This window comes from Chlamydomonas reinhardtii, chromosome 16 (genome assembly GCF_000002595.2).
Source record: "Chlamydomonas reinhardtii strain CC-503 cw92 mt+ chromosome 16, whole genome shotgun sequence".
Lineage (NCBI taxonomy): Eukaryota > Viridiplantae > Chlorophyta > Chlorophyceae > Chlamydomonadales > Chlamydomonadaceae > Chlamydomonas > Chlamydomonas reinhardtii.
The window spans coordinates 3,683,365-3,707,333 of record NC_057019.1 but is presented as its reverse complement, the minus strand read 5'-3'; the positions used below and the strand labels follow the sequence as shown (position 1 = coordinate 3,707,333).

Sequence of the window (23,969 nt, the reverse complement as noted above, 5' to 3'; positions counted from 1 at the left end):
CGTAAAAAAGAATTGATTTTTTTGCCAAGTGCGCTTGCTGGGGCAAGTCTGCAGGGCAGTCGGGGAAGCCTCATCGCATGGGACGTGTCACATGCTTGTCTTCACTGTCCCCCGTGTGCTGGCCGGTTGCGGGCGCGCATTCGCTTCCTGGAGCGCTTCTCCATCTTCCCGCACAGCCCACAACCTGCCGCAAGCTTCCCCTCGTCCTCCATTCTCCAACTAACCACATTCGGTAAGAGGTCACTGCCGTTCACGGTTGTGCCCATCCACGCCTGTACGTCCACGTCGTCCAGGTTCGTACTTGAGTACCAGTCGGACTTCAATTCACATAGGCGCGCACATGGCTCCACTGGGGCGCCCGCATTGATGAACTTGCCTTCGCGACCTAAGCCCCGGGCGCAGTGGGCAGTTCCGACGCACACGCGGCCATGCCCTCTGCCGCCCGAATGCCCGCTGTCGTCCACTGTCGGCAGCACCCTTTCATCCCGCTCACAGCTCCCAATCGCCCTGCCGCCTGCCGCTTTCCTTGGCAGCCCTGCGCCGGGCGGCACCGCCACCGCCACCGCCACCGGACCCAGCGCCCGCCGCTTGGCTGCCGGCAGCCGGCGAGCCGCCGGCTGCGCCGCCGCCGCCAGGTGACTCGGCACCAACACCGGCCTCAAGCCGCACACACGCCACGAATGCCTGTGCAGGTCCACGGGGTTTGCAGCGGGTAAGGAATGGGCGTGTGGGCCTGAAGCCGGATGCACACGCGCCGTCTGCCCAAAGGACCACACAACAAATGAATTCGTAGCCCGTCCCCCGTTACCGGTACCCCGCCACCAACCTGCTCCAATGCAGCCGCATCCGTGTGTAGACGCAGCGCGCGCATCAGTGCCGCCGCGGCCTGCGGGTGCCGTACCAGCCAGCCAGATGTGAACTAGTGGCACTGGCATCAGCAGCAGCGGCGGCCGTGGCGCCATTAGCCGCGGCTGGAAGGCGCTTCGAATGCCCGCAACCATCACAAGAGCCCGTCACTAGCCCGCCCGGGCGGCCCGTCCCGGGCAGCAGCACGGACCCCAACTCGCCTGCAGTATGCGCGCGGGAATAGCCGGCACCGCCGCGGCGATGTCGCCACCGGCGCCTGCCGTAGCGGCAGTGCCGCCAGGCAGGGCCGCAGACATGGCGCCGGCGGCAGCACCGCCCGCGGCGGTAGTTGCGGCGCGCTGCCTCAGCACGGCTGCCAATGGGGTGAACAGACTGGTGTCCCTCAGGCCGCAGCCGTACATGGACTGAGCCAGGCGCAGCAGCTGATCCGACTGCGGAGCGAGCAGGTGCGGCGGCAGGGGCAGGAGGCATGCAGACAGGGGCATGGATTGTTGGCACGTCACGAGGGCGACATAAGGCACAGACAAGGCAGCGCAACAGGTGGTCATGCCGCCCAAAGGGTTCGATGTATTCATGCAGCGACTTGCGGATGCAATGTAACATGACTTGAAGCAGTGCGGCAGGGCAGCCCGCTGGCCCTCGCAAGGCACATGGGGGCTCTGGCTGCTTGGGCTAGGTCGGCAGCATCAAGGGCCTCAGCCAGTGTGGTGCCCCACGCGTGTTGTTTCCGCCGCCTGCCCGCGCCCCCCTACTATGCTACTGTACCTGCCTACGCCTTCATTTCTTAATTAATGATGAATGCAACCCCCCGCCCACGCACCGTGAAGGCGCCCGGCTGCGCCGCCACCGCCTCCACCAGCCGCCGCAGCAGCTGTGTATCGCGGTAGGGCGAGGCCGAGTACACGGCCACCAGCGCCGCCGCCGCCGCGGCCGCTGCACTGGCGCCCTCCGGGCACCCGGCTATGGAATGCTGGTGCTGGTGATGTTGCGCGGGGCTGTGTGACAGCAGGACCTCCACACGCCGCGCCAGCGCCCTCCCCAGCAGCCGCACCAGCCGGGTGCAGCCTGGCATGGGCGGCTGAGGAGCAGCTGCCGCCGGCACCGGCACCGGCACCGCCGCCGCTGCGCCATTGGACCCAGCCGAACCGGGCTTCACTACTGTTTCCGGTAGCTCCGCAGGACCTGCGGCACGGGCCGAAGGCACCGATGCAACGCCGTATGCGCTTGCGGCGTCCTTTGCGTTGCCCGGTGCGGCGGCGGCGGCGGTGCCGACGCGGTGCATGTCAACTGCCATCTGCAGCAACTGGTGGGCTGTGAGGGCGTCTGGCGCCAGGCGCAGCCGCCGCTGCAGCGCCGTGCCCATCTCCTCGGCCAGGCCCTGTCGGTGGGGGGTTGTAAATACCAGCCCAAACTAAATCAAAACCAACGAAAACGAGGGGAGTGCAGGCAGAGGCGTTAGTTGCAAGCGATAGTACTTATGGGATGTGGGGGATGTACGGCATGGGCCTGTTACTCAGATGCTCAGACAGCTGCATGACAGGCGGTGCGTGTGGTGATTTGCACTGTATACGCCCGACCCGCGCGGCAGTGGCAGATGAGCAGGCAGGGCTCAATGCCATGTCCGGCAGCTCCACGCGTGGCGACTTACACGCGACAGGCACGCGGCCACCCACGGCTCCGTGCCGCCCGCCGCCAGCGCCGCCGCCATGTCGCACAGCACGCCACCCAGGGCGTCACCGCCCGCCGCCCCGCCATCTGCTTCCGGGCCTTGGACGTCGCCCTCCGGCCCGCCGCCACCACTCACGGCGCCATGTTGGCTGCCACCCACTGACGAGCTGGGGCGTGAGGACCAAGAGCCCAAAAGGCCCTGCCATGCCGCCGCCGCGGCGCTGCCCAACCCCCCAGCCGCACCGCCGGACTCCACCGCCGGCTCCGCCTCCGCGGCTGCGGCCAGTCGGAAGACGCTGCCGTCCACCAGGGCCTCCGCCAGCGCCGGCGCGGCGCGCAGCACGCCCGCCGCCGCCAGGTGTCGCAGGGTGGTGGCGGCGGCCTGCAGCGGAGCCTCGTAGGCCTCCCGCCCGCCGCCGTGCAGCAGCCGGCTGCTCAGCTCATGCAGCAGCCTCCCGGAGAGGAGCTGGCGCAGCTGGTGGTGCTGGTGCGCCTGGTGCTGCGGAGTGTTATCGTGCTGCTGTGGCAGCGGCTGCTGCTGGTAGTTGTGTTGTTGCTGCTGTTGCTGTTGCTGTTGCTGCGGTTGTTGCTGCTGTTGTTGTTGCTGTTGCTGTTGCCTCTGCAACGTGTCCTCCTGTTGCTGCGGCAGTGGGAGAGGCGGCTGGTGCTGAGCTGGATCATTTTGAGACGGGGCCGGGGCTGGGGCCGAGGCCGGTTGTGTGGCGCGCAGCCACTGCATCCAGGTCGTGCGGTGTGGCTGCTTCGGTACACCAGCGCCCGCCCACCCAGTGGCTGCAGCCACCTCCGAAACCGCGTCCGCCGCGACTGCATGGCTTGAGCCGCCAGTGCCTCCGTTGGCGACATTGCGTGTAGCTGAAACATCCACCGCCGTCGCCTCAGGGTGCAGTGCCGGTGGTGTCGGTGGCGGCACGCAGGTCGCCAGCGCCGCCAGCTGCTGCAGGCTCAGGCTGCGGCGGCACAAAGAGGGCGAGGACACCCATGTACAAGCGGAGCGTCAGGAAGCCACGCCAGGACGGCACTTCAGAGAGATGACAGGACGCGGGGTGACAAGCGCAAGGTGCGTGACCGTCAGCGCCGCAAAATGGTCAAGAGGCAATGCGCTGAGCAGGCAGGCACACACATACACATGCAACCCGCCGCCGAGTGCAGTGGTACCTGGACAGGCCGTGATGCAGCAGCCGCCGTGCGGCCACCTCCGCCAGCTCCTTTCCGAGATCCGCCGCGCTGCCCCTTCCAAGCGGCACCACCTCGCCATCCGTAGCGGCCGCCGCGGGGTGTGCGGGCGCCACTGCGCCGCCTGCGGCAATGGCAAGGCGGTGGCACGACACCCACGCCGCCGCCAGCGCGGCCGGCTGCAGCGCCGGCGCCTGGCTCAAAACCAGCGGAATCAGACCCTCCGCCGCCGCGGCAGCCGCCGCCGCCAACACCGTTTCCGACGAGGATGTTGCCTTGCTGCTGCCGCGGTCAGCAGCGGTTGGCGGCATCGCCAGTGGTGTGTCGGAGCGCCGGTCGAAATTGGCAACAGCCAGCTCAAGCAGGCTGCACGCCGCGCCAGCAGCCTGCACCTCCAGCCGCACCTCCGCGTCCGCCTCGGGCACGACCTCCGGCCCCACCTCCAGGGATGCTGTCTGTGCCGACGTGGCTTCCAGCTGTTGGGCCGCTGCAGCCGCAGCTCGCAGAGCTGGCAACATCAGGCCGGGCGTGAGCAGTCCAACCGATTGCAGGGCGGTGACCACACCGGCCAGCAGCGGCAGCGGTGGCCTGGGCAGGGGCAGGAGAAAAGGCCAAAGAGAACTCAGAGTTGTGAGTATGGACATACCGGGTCAGAATGCTACTGGGAATGCAAACTTGCTACGCACCAGGATGTGGACCGAGGCCCTCCGTCTGCCAGTGCTCCCAGTTGCTCCGCCGATGATGACCGCAGCCGCAGCACCGCAGCTCGCGTCACCGCCTGCGCCACGCCCGCCTCCGGCCCTGCGCCGCCATTTGCGCCCGCCACCTGCGCCGCCGCCAGCAGCTGCGCCGCCGCGCGGCATGACTCCAGCACTGCCCACTGCGCCCGCGGCGCCGCGGTGCCGGGCCCGGTTGCCTGCTCGGAGGCGCCCGCCGCCGCCGCCGCCGCCTCACACGCGTCGGCCTGTACTGCCGCCAGGAGCGGCTGCAGCAGGACACGGTCTGGCAGGTAGCCAAGATCTGCCAACGAGCACAGCGCGGACACTGACGCTGGTGTAAGCCGGTCGAGCCCGTGCGACCCCGGCGGGGGCGCTGCTGTTGGAGGCGTGGCAGTGGCAGCGGCGGCGTGCCCGCCTGCAGCACAGGCAGAGGCGCGGGTGGCGGCGGGGCCAGCGGCGATGATCGCTGCTAGGCACGCGTCCAGCAGCGACGGTGCGGCGTCCAGCCACGTCTGCTGCCGTGCCGGCGGCGCCGCTGCGAGCGCCGCCAGCAGCGCCGCCGACTGCTGCGGCGTGGGCGTACCTGCTGGCTCCATTGCGTGCCGGCCAGGCGGCTGTAGCAAATGCGCCTCAAGCCGCTGTAGCAGGTCCCTACCAGCTGCGTCCAGCGCCAGTGCCTCAGCCGGTTCCACCAGCTCCCCCGCCTCCTGCTCCAGCACCGCCGTGCGCCCTCGCGCCCACCCCGCGAACTCCTCGCTCCCATACAACCCGGCACCCGTGCCATTGCCATCACCACCGGTGCCGGTGCCGCGGCCAGCGTCAAGCCACCTTTCCGCAGCCGCGTCCACTGTGGCAACCTCGCGCATCCATCTCGCCACACCGCCGTAGCCGCCGCCGCCGCTGTTGCGACCGGTGACGCCGCCCCTGCCTGCACTGCTGTCCGCAGCCGCCCCCGTGCCCCCGAAGTTGGCGGCGGTGCTGGCGGCGGCTGCCGCCAGGTGCCGCCGCAGTGCCGCCACCACCGCGTGCGTCAGCGGGGCGCGCAGCCAAGGCGGCGGCTGCAGCAACTGCTGTTGGCGCTGTTGCGGGTGTGAAGTTTGGTGCTGTTGGTGCTGTTGCGGGTGCTGTTGGTGCTGTTGCCGGTGGTGTTGCTGGCCAGCGCCGGCGTCCAGCAGCAGGGCATCCATGGCGCCCACGGCGCAGTCCACAGTGCTGGCCGGCGAGGCCCAGGGTCCGTCCACCGGCGACTGCTGCGATGACAGCGAGGGTCCCTTCCTGGCACGCGGTTGCTCACCCAGGCCAGGGCCCTGCTGCTGCTGCTGTTGCTGTTGCTGCTGTTGCTGCTGTTGCTGCTGTTGCTGCTGTTGCTGCTGTTGCTGCGCGCCAGGTACCAGGTCGGTGACGGCGGCCAACAGCGCGTCCGGGCTGACGCGGCGGAACAGCGGCGCCGCGGCCGCAGCCAGATCGCCACCCAACGCCGCCTCCGGTCCCAGCCCCGCCACCAACTCCGCCTCGGCCGCTCCGACCGGGTGCGGCGGCAACGTGAAGGCCGCCGCCGTCCGTATCCAGAAGCTCACCTCCCGGCCGGCCGCCGCCACTGCGTCGCCCGCCGCTCCAACACCTGCTGCAGCGCCTGCGGCACCGCTGCTGCCGCCTCCGAGGGCCCCGGTGGGGGCGGCGGCAGCAAGCAGCAGCTCCCGCACCGCCTCGCGCACCTGACGTGGCACCGGCGCCACCACCGCACCAGCGCCGTCGCCGCGGCTGGTCCAAGCGTCGCCGCTGCCGCGGGAAACCGTAGCGGAAGGCAGAGCCGCTCGCAGCGCCTGCGTCAGTCGCAGCGCAGCCCGCGGCTCCACCCATCCGCTGTCACCGCTACCGGTTCCGTTGGGCCCGGTGCGCTTGAGGGCTGCATTCCGGCTGTGCTGCAAGACCGCTTTCGCCACAGCCGTCGCCGCACATGTTCTCAAATTGTCACTTATCCCAGCCTGACCGCCGGTTCCCGGCACCGCGACTGCAATGGTATCCAAATCGGGCCTTGCGGCGGCCGCCGCCGCCGCCGCGGCCTGGTGCCGCAGTAGCAGCCGGTACAGGTCCCAGTTGCTACTGCCGTTGCGCGCCAGCCACTGTGTGAGAAGGCAGGAGCTATGCAGGCTCAGCGGCAGCGCCGCCGCCGGATGCCGATATCCCACCTCCGCCGCCGCTGTGGCCAACGCGCCTGCCTCTGCCGCCTGCACCGTGTTCGTAGTTGCCGCTGCTGCTGCTGTTACTTGCCGCACTCCGCTTGACGCCGCCGCGAAGCCATTATCGTCAGCACCAGCGGCTGCAGCATCAGCTGCGGCAGCATGAGGCCGCGGGGCTCCACCCGGCCGCGTCATTGCCCACGCCCGGAACAGCGCGGCACCCGCCACGTGCCACAGCCAGCCTTCCACGCCCCGAACCACCACCGCCGCCAGGTCTGACGGCCCCAGCCAAGGCGGCGGCACAGCCGCTGCCAGCGAGGCTGCCGCTGTCCTCGCCGCCACTGACGCCGGCGCGGGTGCCCCCTCGGACAGGTCGCTGGTCAGGGCAGGCGCCACCCCGGCAGCCGCGGCGTTGCTGCCTTGTGCCACCAGCGCCTCATGCGCGCGCACCAGCACCCACACGTCCTCCTCCGTCCGCGGCCGCACGCTGCCGCCACTGCCCCCGCCACCACCACGAATACCGACGTCCACGCCTCCTGCATCTGTCCTTCTGGTGTTGTTGCCACTGCCGCCACCATCACTGCCATTGCTGCCGCCACTGCCACGAGCGCTGTCGGTGCCTCGCAGCACCGGTGGCTTCAGCGACGCAGCCGCCAGCACACACAGCTCCGCCTGCACGCGCAGCTGCACCTGTGCGTGTGCCTGAACGCGTTCCTGCAGCTCGTGCGCCTGTACCTGTAGCCCGGCCGAGCTCTGCGCCGCAACCTTGTCGCCACTGCCTCCGCCATTGCCGCGGCCACCACCAGCACTGCTGCTGCTGCCGCTACATGCCGTCAGCGCCAGTGCCTCCCACGCGTCTTCACACAGGCGCGGGTGTGCCGTCAGCGGCCGCAGCTGAGCGCGACCCTCGCCACCATTCCCCGCGGTCAGACCGCTACATTCGCCAATCCTGGTGCCGCTCTCGGCGACACCCCCTGCCAAACCCTCTGTGGCAAGGGCATCCATCGAGTCGGCTGCTGCCACCACAGGCAGCAGCCGCTGCCGGCAAGCCGCCATGACCTCTGCGCACCGCGTCTGCAGCGCCAACGGGGCCGGCACGTCTGCCGCGTCCTCCACTGCCACGCCTCCCGCCCCGGCGGCCCCGGGCGGCCCCCGACCCGCCAGACGCCAGGCGGCCAGCGCCACGCGCAGTACGGACGCAGCTCCCAGGGATGAGGCGGTGATGACGTTGGACTGACAGGCTGTGGATGCGGCAGTGGCTTCGGCAGTGGCAGTGCTGGTGGTGGTAGCAGGTCCCGGTGCAGGGCAGCCGTGGGCTGTTCTCACAGCAGGGGCTGCGGTTGAGCCCGCTCGCGCCAGGGAGCTGCGCATCAGGATGGCGTGCAGAGCTGCTGAGGACAGAGGTGGCAGCACAGGCAGCGGCGGCGGCCCCCGTGCCACCCGCCCGCCTGCCGACGAACCGCCGACAGCGGCACTGCTGGCATGCGCGCTGCTCAGTGAAGACGGCAGTAGCAGTTCCTCCGCAGCACCCCGCGGCAGTAGCAGCAGCACGGCATCCGCCAGCATCTGCTTCTGACATGCAGGCAGCCCAACCGCTAGCCCCTGCTGCCCTGCTTCCGCGCCAAACCATTGCTCGGGGTTGTGAGCTGCCGCACGCGCCGCCGCATGCAAGATCCGGCTCAGGCTCCATCGCAGCTGCTCCACTTCCACCGCCGCCGCCTCGCCTGCGTCTCCAGCACCGCATGCCGCCGCCGCCCGCACCACCAGCGTCACATCCCACACAGACACCGCACCAGCCTGCCCGGCGACAGCCCCCGTCGCCTTGCCGCGCGCGGGGCTGTCCAGTTGGTCAGCCAGCGCCGCTGCCGCCCTGGTCACCGGCGGCAGTAACGCCCGCCACGCGGCCGCCTGCGTCACCCGGAGCTCGGGGCACAGTGCCGCCACTCGCGCCGCTGCCACAGGGTCTCGCACAGCTAGCGTCGAGCGTCCTGCAGGCCCCGCCGTCACCGCCGCCGCTGCCGCCTCCGCCGCGCCGCGTCCGCGCGCCCGGGCTGGCTGGCTTGGACCTGAGCTGCGCAGCTGAGCTTTAGCACCACCAGTACTAGCATCAGCCTTGGCATCGCCAGCCGCTGTCACCACTGGAGCCGCCCCGTCCGCCCGCAGGCCTCGCTTGAGCATGGTCGCGAGGGCCGCGCCCACAGCGCGCCGCCGGGGCTCGTCGGCGGCCGCCGCAACGCGGCACAGCAGCGGCACCGCCGCCGCCAGGTCCGAGCAGGCCTCCAGATCCCGCACCAGCGCCGCCGCCGCCTCCGGCCGCTGCACGGCGGGCCGCCAGCGCCAGCGCTCCCTGCCCGCTGCAGCTGTGGCTGCGGAGGATGCAGTGGTGGAGCCACTGCCACTTTTACCGTCGGCGCTAGCGCTGGCAGCTACAGCGTTGCTGTGGGTACTGTCAGGGCGCTGTCCCAGCGGCGGCGACGGCTTCCGTCCGCCACCAACGGTCCACGCGCTGGGCCTAACGGCAGCTTGGCTGTCATCCGCGGATGGGGGCCGGTTCTTACTCGCGCCGGTGTCGGCGCGGCCGTGCTTTGTAGGGAGCTTCCGCCGCTCCGTGCCAGCGGCAGGTGCGGTAGAGACAGCCGTGTAGGACCGCCGGAGGCTTGGGGCGGCGGGGGCAAGCGGAACCCCCTCGGGTGGCAGCAGAGCCACTGCTCCTTGCAGAGGGTGCTGGCACCTGGCAGGCAGCCCCGCGTGCATCTGCGTGCAAGGCACGGACTGTTGGCTGGCACGCACACGGGGTTGGGACGCAGTGTCACCCTACCAGCTCCTCACCCCACCTACCCCACACCCGGCCAGATGCAGGCCAGCCGCAGCCTCATGCCGCCAGAACCGCGCTGCCGGGCCCAGCAGCAGCAGCCGCACAGCATGCTCGCGCATTCCTCACTGTCAATCCTGCAACCTCTCCCATCAAGTTATGCATGTGTGGCTGTGCATGCCATTACGGTTCAATTAATGGCTGGATGAAACGAAACAAGCAAGTAACAAGTTCGCAGCTGCTGTCGTGTCTGCAGCTCCCGTTCGTGCATGCTTTGATATCTACTAAAAATACACCAAGCACTTCAGTCGTAATGCTGTCGAGGACGCACGGAAAGTAACTGAATTTGCCCGCCGAGTGCATCGGGCACAGTTGACTGTGACCTGGATGGGAAGTGGCGCAGCAGTTGGGCATAGGCCTACCTACCAATAAGCACTCCACTTGTTAGTCTACACTGGATTAGCAGGTGTGCCAGTCGCTCGGTGACAGTTGCGATTCGATCGAGCCCTCGAGACTAAGTCCGCGAAGCGAAGGCCTACATCAGGCACCTGCATTGCGTAGGGTGCTATCAAGCAGCGAGATCGCACGTCAGCTTGCCCCGGCAGAGGTCCCGGCAGGCGGTCTCGGCACAGCTCGCGGGCCTCACGGTGCTGCAGCAGGTGAATATGAGTAAAGGCCCTGGAATGCATGCTAGCTGGTGAACGCCAGCTCTACCTTGGCCCCTGCTGCTGCGTCGGTGTGCACTTTTCCATGGGTCGAGGCTGTTGCTGTGTCGCGGGCTGCCGCGCTGCATGCGTCGCGCTGCAGGGGGCATCCATAAGCGCTGTAAAGGAATGCTAGCCAGCCAGGTGCGGTGCCCGGCTGGGCTCCAGCAACGCCGCGGCTGCGGGGTCGCGGTCCCGTCCAAGCCCGGCGCAGCAACTGCCAGGTGCGCTCGGCCCGTGTATGCAAAAGGGGCGGAAAGGACTGTATATGAGCATTGTGCTGGCAGTAGCACCGAGCGGGGTCACCCTGTAAAGGCCGGGGCGTGAGGGTAGGCGGGGCCCGTTCGAAGGGTCAGGGACAGGCACGGAGGAAGGGGAGAATTGTGCGTAGGGCAGTAGCCGCATTTTGCCGCCCCCCGCACCCCCGGCAGCACCGGATGCAGCATGCAGTGCGCGGTGGGCTGGTTCCCGCTCTCAGGCCCCCGCACCGGCTGCCATGCATGAGTCCAAACACCACAAAGCCGCTTCTCCTACCCTCCTGGCATACCCACCGCCTGTGCCCCTGTTTTTACCGGCCCCTGCCCTCAGGATCTCGGCTCTACCCCTGCCCATGCTGGCGCCCGCCATGCGCCAACGCTCCATCAAGCTGGCGGCCTCTGCCGCCGGCGCGGCTAGCAGCGGAGGCGCCGACGACAAGAAGGTACGCCTTTTGCCCGCTCATTCCCGGATTGAGCACCAAGGCGCGCAGCAGGACGGTGCTGGCCCTGGGTTTGCCATGCGGTCACACATGGGAGCGGAGCTGTTAACCTGTTGCTGTGGGCGTTGTAGTAAAGCAACCGCGTGTATGTGCGCGCATCACAGGACCTGCCTGTGCCTGCGGGCGAGGCGGCCGCTGCCGACGCCCCTGTGCAGTACTCGGCAGACTTCATCCGCCGTCGCCTGTTGGTGTTTATTGGCATTGTCATCGGGTGAGTTAGCTTTGTCAGGAGGTGGGCTGGGGCCGGCGCGGATTACGGAGAGTTTAGCGAAGAGCCAATGTGGAAAGGAGGAGGCTAATTGTCATGCCTGGGTGACCACCCAGGGCTCTGCCGCTCCTGGCATCTTGTTGAGCCCATTGACACAACTGACACGCGACCGCCACGGGCCTCAACCCGCGCGTGCCTTCACCTTTCACCCTCCGTGCTGCCTCACCCTCTCTGCTGCCCTCGCTCCTGCCCTCCCTGCTCCTCCTCAGCTATTCCTCGTACTACCTGACCCGCAACTCGCTGACCTACACGGCGCCGGTGATGGTGGCAGACGCCAGCCTGCACATGGACATCACGCAGATCGGAGCCATGACCTCCATCTTCCCCATCGCCTACGGTGAGGCGGCCAGGGAGAGCTCTAGGCGCGCATGCGAAATATGGGGAGCGCTGCGTGTGGGGCGCGGGTGGCCGCCGGCCGACGGGGACATGCCACGGCTGACCGCAGCGTGTCGGGTCCCACATGCCTCTTCACTGACATATCCTGCCTCGTCAGGCTCCATCGATGCCAGTGCTTAAGCTGGACCTGAACTTCTCGCCGTTCCCTCCAGCCTACCTCCCCCTCCGCGTTACCATCCGCCTTACCCCGCCGGCCCTGACTGCTGCGCCGCCCAGGCATGTCCAAGTTTGTGTCGGGTGTGCTGGGCGCAAAGTTCTCGCCCAGCGTGCTGCTGGCGGGCGGCCTTATGGCCACCGCCGCCGTCAACATCGCGTTCGGCTTCGGCACCAGCCTGGCCTGGTTCTGCTTCTTCTGGGCGCTCAACGGCACGCTGCAGGTGGGGGCGAGGGGTTGTTCATTTCAGTGGGGGGCATGGGGTTGGGGGAGCCGGCGCGGGCAGGGAGTCAGAATGTTGATGCTGTGGGGGCGGGGGCGTTGTAAGTACCAACCCAAACTGTACCGAACCCATTGCAAAAAAGCGAGGAGGAGAGCATGGCCGGGGGGCTCCATGATCGGGCACGGCGGTCGTGGGCCTAGAATGCTGCAAACCGGACAGAATGGTGGTCGTCATCAGCGCCGGGAATGGGATTGCATGGGGCCAGGAGATGTGCCAAGGGCAATGGGGTTACCAGGGCTATAAACCACCGGGGTGTGGCAATCATGAGCTGCTTGTATGTGCGCGCGCGTCGGTGGGCGGATGGGCAATGCCGTGCGGTACCATGGTTGCTCATGTGCACTGACCTGCACGCCCTGCGTCCCCGTGTCGTCCTCACATACCGTACTGCTACCTGTGTCCGCGCCTGCAGGGCGTGGGCGGCCCCTGCTGCGCGCGCATCCTGACCACCTGGTTCGCCAGCAAGGAGCGCGGCACGTATTGGGGCATGTGGAACATCGCGCACAACCTGGGCGGCTTCGCGGCGCCGCTGGTGGCGGGCGGCTTCGCCAAGGCCATGGGCTGGAAGTGGGGCATGTGAGTCGGGTGATGCGACTGGTCATCGCAGCAGTTGAACGGTGCCGACACCGGCTGTCGTGCCGCTTGCTGGGATATGTAGCATATGTCAGCGTGCGCCGCCTAGCTGCCCACTCACATGCTCAATCGGTGGCCGTGCCTGCCTGTGTGCGCAGGTGGGCGCCCGGCATCATCGGTCTGGTGGTGGGAGCCTTCGTGCTGCTGGTGTGCAGGTGGGCGCGCCGGTGGAGCGGAGTGGGAGGTCAGGGTGCGGGTTTAGGTTAGGGGCAGGATTGCGGTGCCGGCGGGAGCACCTTGAGGGCCGCACCAGAAGCAGTCATCGAGAGATGCCGCCCGTGCTGTGGGGGATGGCGGGGTGATGATACGGGGAGCGGGAAGCCCGATTGTCGGCATGACCGCTGGTGCCGCGGGTCTGCATAACTGCCGGCATCCCACTGGCCACCTCCACCCACAGCGCACCGCATCACTGCCACCTCCCATCCCTTCCTCCTCACCCATGCTCCCCTGCCCCTGCACCGCCTGCTGCTGCTCCTGCCTGCCTGCAGGGACAAGCCTGAGGACATCGGCTACCCGCCCGTGGAGCCCACCGACAAGGACAAGGGCAAGGGCAAGGCCGAGAAGCCCAAGGCCGACATCTGGGGCAGTCTGCTGAACAGCGTGCTCAAGAACCCCTTCATCTGGGGCATGGCGCTCACCTACTTCTTCATCTACGTCGTGCGCCAGGTGCGCCCGCGCGTGCAGCGGCGGCAGCGGCGGCTAGGTGCAATGGGGATTAGCTGCAAGGGAGGACGGTGTGCCAGAGCCCAACGAAACGGTCCCGGTCGTCTGCCAAGCCTGGGAGTGGCGCCAGTAGTGTGAGCATGGGGCGCCCCTGTTGAGCTGCCATCCCGAATCCGAGCTGCAATACCAATTTGGTTAATGACGTATATGCTCAATCAACTGCTGTCGAACAAACATGTTCACTCACAGGGCGTGACGTCGTGGTTCGTGTTCTACCTGATCAAGGAGAAGGGCATTGAGGACGCCGCGCAGGTGTGGGGGGGGGAGCCGGGCACAGGAGTGCACCGGCGGCGGCTCATTGCCAGGACAAGCGCAGGGAGCGCAGCTGGTGCTCGGCAAGCTGACTGCTGCTTTCTAAGCCGCGCCCGCATCCCTGCTACCGTGACAAGCGGCCCCCATCCTCACGCGCGCTTACCTCTTTCCCTGCCCGCCTGGTCGCTACCTGCCGCTAGGCCGCGGTGCGTGTGTCGGGTCTGGAGCTGGGTGGCCTGGTGGGCTCGCTCATCGCCGGCCGCCTGTCGGACGCGCTCATCCGCAACTCCAACGGCAAGGGCGGCAACGTCGGCAAGCGCGTCACGGTGAGGGGGAGGGCGCTCAGGGACCGCCAGAACGCCGTCAACGCGGCTGGCGCAAGGGCTGCCGGCGGCCTGGCGTTATCAGGGCGGCCGGGCAGGGTACGGTTTGGAGGCAATCACCTCAAGTCGTTCATAGCCCGTGCAGCAGGGGTTGTACTACGTGCTACTGCCCGTAGCCGCGACCGCTTGCTTGGCCTGAGCTCGCTGCCCCCGTTCCTCCGTTATGGCACCCTGCCGGCGCAGGTGGTGATGTGGTACACGGTGGGCATTGCGGCGGCGCTGCTGTCGTTCCAGGCGCTGCCCTCAGCCGTGCCCGCCGCCATCCAGTGGTTCAACGTGTTCATGATCGGCTTCTTCCTGTACGGACCCCAGGTGCGTTGATGCCGGGCGGAGCGGAGGGTGGTGCGGCGGCGCTGCACTAGACACGTGGCGTGTTTGGCAGGAGGGCTGGCTGTTGGGCAGGGTGGGCTTGGGCAATTTTGGCGGGCGCAAATAGTCAAGAACTCTTTGGCGCTGTTTGGTTCTGTGTGCATCGATAACAATACATTTCTTGCATACACGTGCACACCCCGGCGCCACCGCCTGGCTGGACGCCGGCACTACACACAGCACGCACGAGCATCTATTCACACACTTCCGGCTCCCGTCCGCCCCCGATGCTCTGTCGCCGCCCTGTTCCAGATGCTCATCGGTCTGTGCGGTGCGGAGCTGGTGGGCCCCGACTCGGTGGGCGCCAGCGAGGGCTTCCTGGGCTGGATCGCCTACCTGGGCGCCGCCAACGCAGGTGAGAGGCGGCGCGGGGGATAGGGTGCACGCGGCCGTGCTGTAACCCGAAGGGCGGGAGTGTGGCGGCCCTCGGCACCCGGTGTAGCAGAAGGCGGGCGCTACTGGATCCGGGCGGGAGCAAAGGGACGCTCGGCCATGCGTACCGTGCCCGCGCACCACACACCTGCCCCTCACCACGACCACCACGCCGACCCCTTCTTGACTCCCTGCCCCGCCCCGCTTCACCGCAGGCATCCCGCTGTCCATCATCGTGAAGGAGTACGGCTGGAACGCCTACTTCAGCACGCTGGTGGGCGCCTGCGCCATCGCGCTGCTGCTGCTGTCGCCCATGACCAAGCTGCGCAGCTACGTGCAGCGCGAGGCGGTGAGCCAGGGGGGCCGGGCTGGTGGCAGGGAGCGGGGGCACAGGGAGAGGAGCGTGGTACGGGGGCGCGAGGGTGGAGCAGCGGTGCTGCAGTTGGGCGAAAGGGGCGGCTGCTTTCGGTGAGGAGTCCTTGCCGTGTCCAGTCGAGCAGGGGCGGCCGGCGCGCTTTCGGTGTTTGCAACATGCTTGTGCTATAGCCCGTGTTGCGCGCGTCAGTGCTGGTATGAAGTCCTGCCACGTCTCGTTTTGTGTAACTCGACCTGCTCGCTCCGTGCTTGCTGTGTTCGCGCCGCAGGCCAAGGCAGAGCGCCTGGCCAAGGGCCAGTAAATGCCGCGTGTTGTGGCGGGCGTCGCCTCGCCTTGTTGCGTGCGCGTAAGGAGTTCCACGGAAGCGGAGGCCCGCCGTTGGCTGCTGCAGCAGGGCATACGTCTCCTATAGGGCGATATGCTGTGCAGCAAAGCCTTACGCATCCAAGCATCATGACCATCGCTGCCTTCGCATACTCGCCGCTCCGCAACCGTGGCCTCCCGCTATGCGGCCTGGGACAGCGAGGACGCCAAGTGGGCAAGTGCATACCGAAGAGAGTTGCTTGGCCTGAATTCGTTGGGACAGGGCATTGTTTTGCCTGTTTGTGTTGGACTGCTTGGCGTTGCATGTCTCCGTTGGCGTACATAGTAGTCGAAGATATGCAGAGGTTGACTGACTCGCGGGGGCTGGGGCGGTGATAGCAAAGAAGTCGGGGAGGGCCCGTCGCATCCATTCCTGCTCATTGGGTGCAGATCCTGGGTAGAGTGTTGTACGGACAGTGGGATGAGGGAGGTTGAGCGGCAGGACGCGCTCGGTGCGCAAATTGGGGGCAGCGGGTCCGGACGATAAGTACAGCCAACCCACACGGCAAAGTTGCGGGATACATCATATTTGACACTTGTGTTGACGTTTGGGCATGCCCTGCGCAAGAACAGATCGAGTCGCATATTGTACGGGAAGCAGTCCCGAGGTGTTAGTGCGTGAATATAGGTGTGCAGCGTGCTGTTTGATGGGCGTGGCGATACACAGGCGGACTGCGCGCCAGGGTTGCGAGGGTGGTGAGGATGGTGGAAGCGCCACGGGGCCAGGCACATGCACACGTGCCCCATACATGCGGGAGGCGGCCACATCACCCACTTTCTCTGCATACAACATAAAACGCGCCGACAGAGTCCGGCCTGCCCATCAGGAGCCGCGGCGAGGCACCTTCTCGTTTGCTTTCCACATGTGTGTGTCACATACGGTACCGAGGTTGGTGGGGTGCTTGGTGTGGATTTGATTTCCAAATACCGGTAACTGGTTGGCTTGCAGGAAGTCAAATGTGTAAGAACGGTCACTAAGATGCTTAAATGCGAATGCAGACGGCAACGGAGTTTGTTGTCCCTTGCAAGCAGTGACAGCGGTCAGCAGAACGCACTGAGAGCAGACATGTTACCTCAAATGGACCTGCACCCACCCAAACCTGCACCTGCCCATGTGAGGTGCTAGATAGGTTGATCCTGTCTCAGCGCTAGCCCTCTTACACCGTCCTGAGTGGTCGTCTGTTTTAGGCGCGAACTCAAGTACTCAACACATTGCTTCGGCGTGCAGGGACGCCGCATTGGCGAGAGCCACGGATGGCCCTAATACCCTGGGGGCATGTCGCACCCGTGGAGGGCACTGTGAGAGTAACTGGTATCTGTGATGCAGGCGATGTGTTTACATCGCCAATCCGTGGGCCCAACGCACCGTCCCGCAGCACCCCAGCGCTCGGAACGAGCCAACCGTGTACGCCTGTCCTCTACCTCCACACACCAATGCGGCGTTACGATGCGCCGAGCATACGGTAACATACTGCAGCAGAGAGTGCCTGCCTATCCTCAGCAGCATCTCCACACATGCGCAAGAGCGCCAGCCAACGCAAACTTCCCGAGACAAGTCATGCACGGCGTCCAAGTCAAGGCACATACACACATACTCAACAGTCATACGTAAGAACGACACGCACACAACAATGTCCTTTGTCAGGTCTCTTTACTCATTGCTCACAGGCGGATAAGCCTCTGCTAATGCTATGCGCACAGAGGCGCACACCCCACCAACGTTCCAGCAACCACGTCTTCCCGCACCCAGACCCATCACAAAGCTGGTCTGCGAACGAGGCACTCCTCTGTCCGTTCATGGAGCACGCGCGTGAGCAGGGCGCCCCGTGCCAGCTGCTTACTCATCGCCCTCCACCTCCTCCATCTCCTCCTCCTCGTCCTCGTCACCTGCAGGGTATGCAGCATGAGCACACGGAAGTGACTAACAGGTAAAGCGCTGTGGCAGGAAGGTGCGTCCTACGCATTGATACTGCGAAGCGATCGACCACAAGTCAACTGCTGGGTGCCAGTCAACTGGGAAGGTGGTGGATGCGCGATGCGCGCCACGAGGCGGCAACGCCTCAACCCAAGGACGACCCTCTTTCTCCCCTGGCTTCACGCAGCTCCGCGCGGCTCCGTCCCCTCGCGTGCCCCGCACCCCGCAGCCACCCCGCCGCCACCACGCCCACAGCCACCCAGCCCACTCTTGCCCCAGGCCCCCATCCATCCCTAAATCCGTCCCCACACGGCACGCCACACGCCGAACCCCAGCAGCACGCCTCACTCACCCTCCTCAATCGTCTCCCCGTCCGGTCCCGCGGCGCCGGGCGGCACCAGGTACACCTGCCCGCTGCCGTCCTTGGGCATGACCACGCGGTAGCCCATCTGCTGCAGCATCTTCAGCATGGCTGTGTTGTTGCCGCCTGGCCCCGCCGCGGCCGCGCCCGCCGTATCCACCTCGCTCTCGCTGTACCCCTCCATCACCTCGTCGTGTGGCTGCACCTCCACCTCCTCGTCGTCGGCGCCGGCCAGCAGCGGGCCCTCCTGGTCGCGCTTCACCTTGTAGTCCCGGCGCGGTTTGCGCTCCGCGCCAGCCTTATCAGCGTCAGCCTGCTCGGCCTTCGCGGCGCCTGCCGCATCGGGCGCCTTGGGCGCCTTCTTGCGGTTCTGTAGGAAACGGCGGACCAGGTAGCCACCGACCAGCACCGGCAGGGCCCAGGCTTGCACGATGTTGAGGGTCGCGTCGACCAAGTTGGTCTTGGCCTTTTTAGATTTCCATGTTTCCTTGGCCGATAGACTAGACCCGGCGTAGGTAGACATGCTCGACGAAGTGCAGACTAGTTCGCGAGGTGCACACAGAGCCGCCCAAGCAACGCAGTGTCAATTCCGCAAACCCAGTGTAGGCAACTATAGATATACTGAGATCTAACAGTGATTGCTTGGAATTCATTCCAGAACGAGTATTTCGGGCGAGCTCGCATGGACAGCATGGACCACGGTGCAACAAGAGTAAAGGAACAAACATACCGTAACTGCATTCTTTCCTCATACTACACATTTTGTGCACAAGAAAGAGCTTAAGGCCGCTGCGCGATACCAACAAATCTTCCTGCTGCGCGGGGCTCTGGCTCCTCCCAAAAAACAATTGTCTCATGTTACTATAGTCCAAAGTAGCAAAAATGAACAATGATGACTTCCGAAGACTGCTGGCAACGCCCAGGGCGGAACGCTTTGGCGGGGAGACACCCGCAGCAGGCAAGTCTGGGCAGGCGCAGGCGCAGGCCAAAGCCAAACCCACGGGCGAGTACCGGCCCAAGCCCAAGCCGGGCTTCAAGAAGCCGACTGACAAGAAGAAGGAGGATGAGGACGAGGACGGGCCCAAGTACAGGTATGACGGGTCGCACGGCTTGGGTGAGGAGCGCAGTGGACACGCAGGCCGTGGGCACCTCCCAGCTCCCACACGAGCGGCCGGCATGGGCGCCGCTATTGGCGACCCCGCGACACCGATGTGCATGCTGACATGAGCCTAACGATGCACAGCGCACATACTCCACTGGACTCGTGTCACGCACCCTCCACGCGTCATCCACCACGCCCATCCTCCTTGAAACCTTGACAACCAACAGGGACCGCGCGGAGGAGCGCCGCCGCGGCAAGAACAGCGACTACGAGGACGCGTCCGCGGTGCTGTCTGCTCTGGGGGGCAGCGGCGGCGGCGGCGGGGCGGGTGGCGGCGGGCCCCTGGGCCCCGACATTGGCCAGGTGCGGCCCTGGGCAGGACTATGGCCGGGGGGCCGTGTGCTAGGAGAGCACAAGGGGGGCGGTTGCCTGTGCCAGTATGCGACGATACTGCTGAGGCGGATGATTTAGGAGAAGCGGGAGGTTACTTGCAGCGCCAGCCGTGGCAGTGCGGGCTTTGTGGCTTGGGCGTCTTTCCCTGTTGCTTGAGGATGAGGGTGCTCGACTGCGGCACATGCCGTCCGCATCCAATAAAGATTACCGTTCCTTTGGCCGTAGATGGTCCTTCATTGGGCCGTCCCGTCTTGCATGTTGTCATGTCGCAACCTCACACTGTGTCCTGCCCGGGCTGCCGGGGTGGGCAGGTGGATCTGAGCAAGCTGTCGGAGGAGGAGACCAAGTACCTGGGAGGCGACATGCGCTTCACCCATCTGGTGAAGGGTCTGGACTACGCCCTGCTGCACAAGGTGGGGGCGTGGGGCCGTGCTGGCGTGGGGGGCCGTGCTGCCGTGGGGCCGTGCGGTCAGTGAGGCACTGGCAGCGGGGTGCTAGCCTCCTGGGGAAGGACAGTAAGGAGGAGGGGTGTGTCACGGAGTGCCAGGATCGGGGAGCACCTGGGACACTGGGGGGAGCGGGCAAGGCTGGGGCTGCAGACAATGGTAATGAACCGCTAGACAAGTCTTTCAACGCATGCACGCTGCATATGCGCAGACGCGGTCGGAGATCACCAAGAAGGGAGACAGCGACGAGGAGGATGAGGAGCACGGCGAGGGGCACGGTGCGCGGAAGGAGGCGTCACGAGAAGCGGCGGCGCGGGCGGCCGCCAAGGCCAACGCAGCGGCGGGGCGCAAGGAGGAGGTGTGTGCGCATCCGGTCGTGTGCGAGGTGCTTCGAGAGGGCGCCCCAAAAGGAAAGGGTTGGACTGGATTGTGAAGGGGGGGGCTCATTCTTGTATGCTGAAGGTCTTGGTCCACGTAGAGCCTGCGCCGCACGCCTGCGACGTGTGACGGCTTCTAATGCCCTTCACGACTCCCGCTTCTGACCATCCCACTGCCCACACCCGCGTTAGCATATCCGTTCCTTGCGCGTACACACATGCTCATGCCGAGCAGGTCCGCTTTGTGACGCCGCTGGCTCGCTCCGTCTTCAGCACCCTGTTCGCGCCGCCGCGCGCCTCCAACGTGCGGGAGATGTACGGCCCCCGCCGTACGGCCTTTGTGTACGACTTCGACAACGAGGACTCGCCCGACACCGACGTGCCCACCACACTGCGCCGGCCCAAGAGCGAGTGCCCGCAGGTGCGTGCGCCGGCTGCCTGTGCTCCCGGCCCTGGAGGCGCATCTCCAGTGCCCCGTGGACCCATGCTGAGATGCAGTGGGTACCGCACTTTGAATGCGCTCGCCCACGCTGCCGTAAAATATGTTGTCCCATTGCTGCCCGTGTAGGTGGCTGAGACGCTGTTTGCGGCGGTGGACAACGCGGTGTTGGAGCGCATCGCCAAGATCATGAGCTATGTGCGCACCACCGCGGACGGCAAGAAGCTCAAGAAGAAGGACCGCGACGCGCTGCTGGTGCGTGTGGGGGCTTTACGTTGGGTTGGGTAGCTCCGGGTGACTCGGTGGGTGGCTGGATGACTGGGTGGCTGTGCGGTTGGGGCATCAGCAAGTGGCATAAGGTCGGGTTCGGATTAACCGGTCGCCAGTTACAGGTTTGGGGGCTGGGGGTTTGTGCGCACGTGTTACGCCATACAATGGAGGCGTGGAGGACACGCAGTGAGGGGGGGGGCGCTATTTCACAGGCCGCGCAGTCCAGCAGTGGCGATAGCGAAGGTCTTCGCACCGCATTACACCCCAGCGTACGCGTACCTGTCACACTAACAATCGCACCGCCAATCGCGCCTTGCGCATACCGCCCTTGCGCATACCGCCACTGTAGGGCATCAAGTCTGAGGCAGACGCCGCCGAGAAGGACCTCGCCGGCGTCTCGCCTGGCGCCCCGGCCTCGGCCGCGGCCGCGGAGCCCGCCAAGCCGGCCGCCCCCGTGGACGACGATGAAGACATATTCGGAGACGCCGGCACCGACTACCAACCCACCACCAAGGGGGCGAAGGCCAAGGATGCGGCGGCTCCACCGGGCGCCAGGTGCGGCCGGCGGGCGCTTTGGGCTGGAAGGCGTGGCGTGTTGGTGGCATGGGGGCTCGTGATTACCCTCGGACTTGTGTGTGCGCTCAACGACCTGTCTCAACGACCTGTCACCCGCGTCGCATATCTACCGCATCGGCCATGCCTACAGCACGCACGCACGCAATCACGCACACACGCACACGCACGCCCGCCGTCGTCTGGGCGGGCTTCGTCTCGTTTTTTAACACACACGCCCGCGCACGCACGCACACAGGCGGCCGGACGGCTCCTACTTTGACACCAAGGACACCATGGACGACATCGCGCTGCCCGGCACCCGTCTCAGGCGGCCGGGCGGCGGGGCGGACCAAGGCGCAGATGGAGGCGGCGGCGGCGGCGGCGGCGGCGATGATGACATGGACTTGGAGGAGGGCGAGGCGGCGCCGGCGCCGGCACCCGGGCCGCAGCCGCAGGGTTACGGCGGGCAGGCGCAGGTGGTGCAGGGGTACGATGCGTACGGCAACCCGGTGTACGGCGGGCAGTACGGCGCAGGCGGCGCGTACGGGCAAGCGCCGCAGCAGGTGAGGGGGCTGCGTGAGCTGAGTGTGTGAGGAATGCACTGCGCCTCTGTACGTTATGTTGGTACGCCGAGGCAGTGTGCTTATCAGCGCGCGAACAAACACATTGCATGCACACACATACTCACACGCATACACAGGCACTCATTTCCCATGTGGGCTTAGCAAACAATCAAACGCCCCCAACCGTGTAGGCCGCCAACGCCTACGGCACCGCAGAGGAGCCTCGCTGGAGGGCTAGCCGCACGCGAGTGAGTCAGACTAGCACTAGCATGTCACCTGGGGGAGCGGGTCTACTCGCGTGCCGGGCGCCCTGCCCTAGCGCCCATTGGCTTACCTCAGCCGTCAAGTGCATGGTGCAAGTAGTCCCTTGGTCCATCGCCTTCTGATTCCGCTCACGCCTGCCCTCCCAATTTTCATCTGCGCCCTCCCTCCCTGCTCACCCTCTCTCCCTGGCTCCCTCTCCCTCCCTCTCCCTCCCTCTCCCTCCCTCTCCCTCCCTCTCCCTCCCTCTCCCTCCCTCTCCCTCCCTCTCCCTCCCTCCCTCCCTTCCTCTTCCTCTCCCTCCTCAGGACGCCAAGGTGAAGGCGGTGCTGGGCGAGGCTGACGGCGAGGACGACGCCTACGCCGAGTACTACCCCGGCATGGCGGGCTACGCGGGCGCGCTGGCGGACAGCGACGACGAGGGCGACAAGGCCGGCACGGCTGACATGGACTCCAAGACAGCCAACAAGAGCAAGACACGGTGAGGAGGGAGCGGGAGGGAGCGGTGGGCTGCACGCGGGGGCAGGAGGACGGAGGACGAAGGGAGGGGAGGGAGGAGGCGCCGGAGTGACAGGTGTCGGGGCCCGTGGCCAACAGCTGCTGCAGACTGGCGCAAATCGCCTCAGCATCGGAAGTCCCAGGCACTGTGTATTTATGCCTCCCGCCACTCCCCTTCCCACCCGCTCGTATGCACCCGCAGGGCTGACTTCACCACTGACGAGGAGTACACACGCTACAAGGAGTCGCGCGAGCACAACCCCAAGGCCGCCTACCAGTACGGAGTCAAGCGGGCGGACGGGCGCAAGAGCGGCAAGGAGCTGGAGAAGGTGCGTGGGGGAACTGGGTGGTGGAGAGTTCCAGAGGCTGTGGTCTGTGGCGGCGGCGTGAGGGCGGCCATGGGGCCGGGGTCCAGGCGGCAAGCCGGCATGCGTGCCAAAGCCATGAATGCCACCATTGGCGGGGTTAACCTACTCGTTCTTGACTGTGCCTCGCTGACGCACGTGCCCCTCCACCCTCGACTAAGGTTCGAGGTCTGTAACTTCTAACCTTGGAGGAGTATGCTGCTATAACTTTGGCAAATCAACGGCTGATGCGCACCCTAGTCGTGACATACACACACACTCCCTGTTGCACGTATCCTGACGTGTACTTGCGGCATATGCTCTCTGACCACAGAGTGCCATGGTTGAGGCCAAGCAGCGCGACCAGAAGCTGGACGGGCAGCTGCGCAAGATCAAGGGCATCATGGATGAGAAGGGGCTGGACCACGGCACAGCCTTCGACCGCAAGCCCAAGGAGGACCGCGAGCGCGGGGGCGGTGGAGGAGGGGGTGGGGGTGGCGGAGGCGAGACGCCGGCCCACGGCCGGAAGCGCCTGCGTATCTAGGAGTGGGAGACTGAGGATTGAGTAGTTGTACGGAAAGGAGGGGCGGTGTGAAGGAGTGCACTGGGTGATGCGCTGGCGCCGTTGGGCTTGGGGCCGGGTGGCAGTGTCGGCAGCGAGTGTTGGGCAGGGAAGCGGCGGCAGGAACATGTGTAGGACCCACGCGTCTGGGCAGTTGTAGTTGACTGCGACGGGCCTGTGGCGGGTGGAAGCCAGGCCGTTGTACGGTATCAGGACATGGACAGGACGTACATGTCCGCCTTTGTATGTTGTGCATCGGGGCCAGGGGGGGGTACGAACTAAACCTCCAGACCCCATGTCCCAAAACCTCCCGACTTTTCCTCCGGACGGACCGACTGACCCTCACCACCGTGCAACCCCTCAAAACCCCTCAAAACCCCTCAAAACCCTTTGGTTTTTAGCCAGGTCGGTGT

At 66.3% G+C, this 23,969-nt stretch overlaps 4 protein-coding genes across 4 annotated transcripts; 2 read left to right on the top strand and 2 right to left on the bottom strand.

Annotated features, from left to right (window-relative positions):
- Positions 1–66: 66 nt before the first annotated feature.
- Positions 67–9,628, bottom strand: CHLRE_16g688900v5 (uncharacterized protein). The gene is made up of 8 exons (XM_043071642.1): positions 9,467–9,628; positions 4,416–9,382; positions 3,712–4,317; positions 2,516–3,503; positions 1,688–2,245; positions 1,068–1,298; positions 827–886; positions 67–684 (listed from the first exon to the last, which is right to left on the bottom strand). The coding sequence occupies exons 1-8, from the start codon at positions 9,560–9,562 to the stop codon at positions 490–492; spliced, it is 7,701 nt and encodes a 2,566-aa protein (XP_042915767.1). The 5' UTR covers positions 9,563–9,628; the 3' UTR covers positions 67–489.
- A 100-nt stretch (positions 9,629–9,728) lies between these two features.
- CHLRE_16g688850v5 (uncharacterized protein) lies at positions 9,729–16,554 on the top strand. The gene is made up of 16 exons (XM_001699143.2): positions 9,729–9,842; positions 9,904–10,099; positions 10,248–10,368; positions 10,733–10,844; positions 11,006–11,112; positions 11,379–11,506; positions 11,782–11,942; positions 12,412–12,575; positions 12,731–12,787; positions 13,121–13,298; positions 13,545–13,607; positions 13,808–13,933; positions 14,174–14,302; positions 14,612–14,714; positions 14,947–15,080; positions 15,376–16,554. The coding sequence occupies exons 1-16, from the start codon at positions 9,828–9,830 to the stop codon at positions 15,406–15,408; spliced, it is 1,827 nt and encodes a 608-aa protein (XP_001699195.2). The 5' UTR covers positions 9,729–9,827; the 3' UTR covers positions 15,409–16,554.
- A 61-nt stretch (positions 16,555–16,615) lies between these two features.
- Positions 16,616–18,368, bottom strand: CHLRE_16g688800v5 (uncharacterized protein). Its single transcript, XM_001699209.2, has 2 exons — positions 17,738–18,368; positions 16,616–17,357 (listed from the first exon to the last, which is right to left on the bottom strand). The coding sequence occupies exons 1-2, from the start codon at positions 18,267–18,269 to the stop codon at positions 17,308–17,310; spliced, it is 582 nt and encodes a 193-aa protein (XP_001699261.1). The 5' UTR covers positions 18,270–18,368; the 3' UTR covers positions 16,616–17,307.
- A 130-nt stretch (positions 18,369–18,498) lies between these two features.
- CHLRE_16g688750v5 (uncharacterized protein) lies at positions 18,499–23,844 on the top strand. The gene is made up of 12 exons (XM_043071639.1): positions 18,499–18,837; positions 19,076–19,211; positions 19,553–19,654; positions 19,899–20,045; positions 20,300–20,485; positions 20,633–20,758; positions 21,123–21,328; positions 21,585–21,891; positions 22,083–22,139; positions 22,461–22,633; positions 22,853–22,979; positions 23,329–23,844. The coding sequence occupies exons 1-12, from the start codon at positions 18,629–18,631 to the stop codon at positions 23,536–23,538; spliced, it is 1,986 nt and encodes a 661-aa protein (XP_042915766.1). The 5' UTR covers positions 18,499–18,628; the 3' UTR covers positions 23,539–23,844.
- The last annotated feature ends 125 nt before the right edge of the window (positions 23,845–23,969 follow it).

Coding starts and splice junctions, on each gene's coding strand:
- CHLRE_16g688900v5 (XM_043071642.1), bottom strand. CDS start 9,562: ATGCGCGAGCATGCTGTGCGGCTGCTGCTGCTGGGCCCGGCAGCGCGG. Junction 4,318..4,415: donor GGGCCTCGGTCCACATCCTG/GTGCGTAGCAAG, acceptor GCCCCTGCCCAG/GCCACCGCTGCCGCTGCTGG. Junction 3,504..3,711: donor CTGCATCACGGCCTGTCCAG/GTACCACTGCAC, acceptor GTGCCGCCGCAG/CCTGAGCCTGCAGCAGCTGG.
- CHLRE_16g688800v5 (XM_001699209.2), bottom strand. CDS start 18,269: ATGTCTACCTACGCCGGGTCTAGTCTATCGGCCAAGGAAACATGGAAA. Junction 17,358..17,737: donor CGGGGAGACGATTGAGGAGG/GTGAGTGAGGCG, acceptor CATACCCTGCAG/GTGACGAGGACGAGGAGGAG.
- CHLRE_16g688850v5 (XM_001699143.2), top strand. Junction 11,943..12,411: donor CGCTCAACGGCACGCTGCAG/GTGGGGGCGAGG, acceptor CCGCGCCTGCAG/GGCGTGGGCGGCCCCTGCTG. Junction 13,608..13,807: donor GCATTGAGGACGCCGCGCAG/GTGTGGGGGGGG, acceptor ACCTGCCGCTAG/GCCGCGGTGCGTGTGTCGGG.
- CHLRE_16g688750v5 (XM_043071639.1), top strand. CDS start 18,629: ATGAACAATGATGACTTCCGAAGACTGCTGGCAACGCCCAGGGCGGAA. Junction 18,838..19,075: donor GAGGACGGGCCCAAGTACAG/GTATGACGGGTC, acceptor GACAACCAACAG/GGACCGCGCGGAGGAGCGCC. Junction 19,212..19,552: donor TGGGCCCCGACATTGGCCAG/GTGCGGCCCTGG, acceptor CGGGGTGGGCAG/GTGGATCTGAGCAAGCTGTC.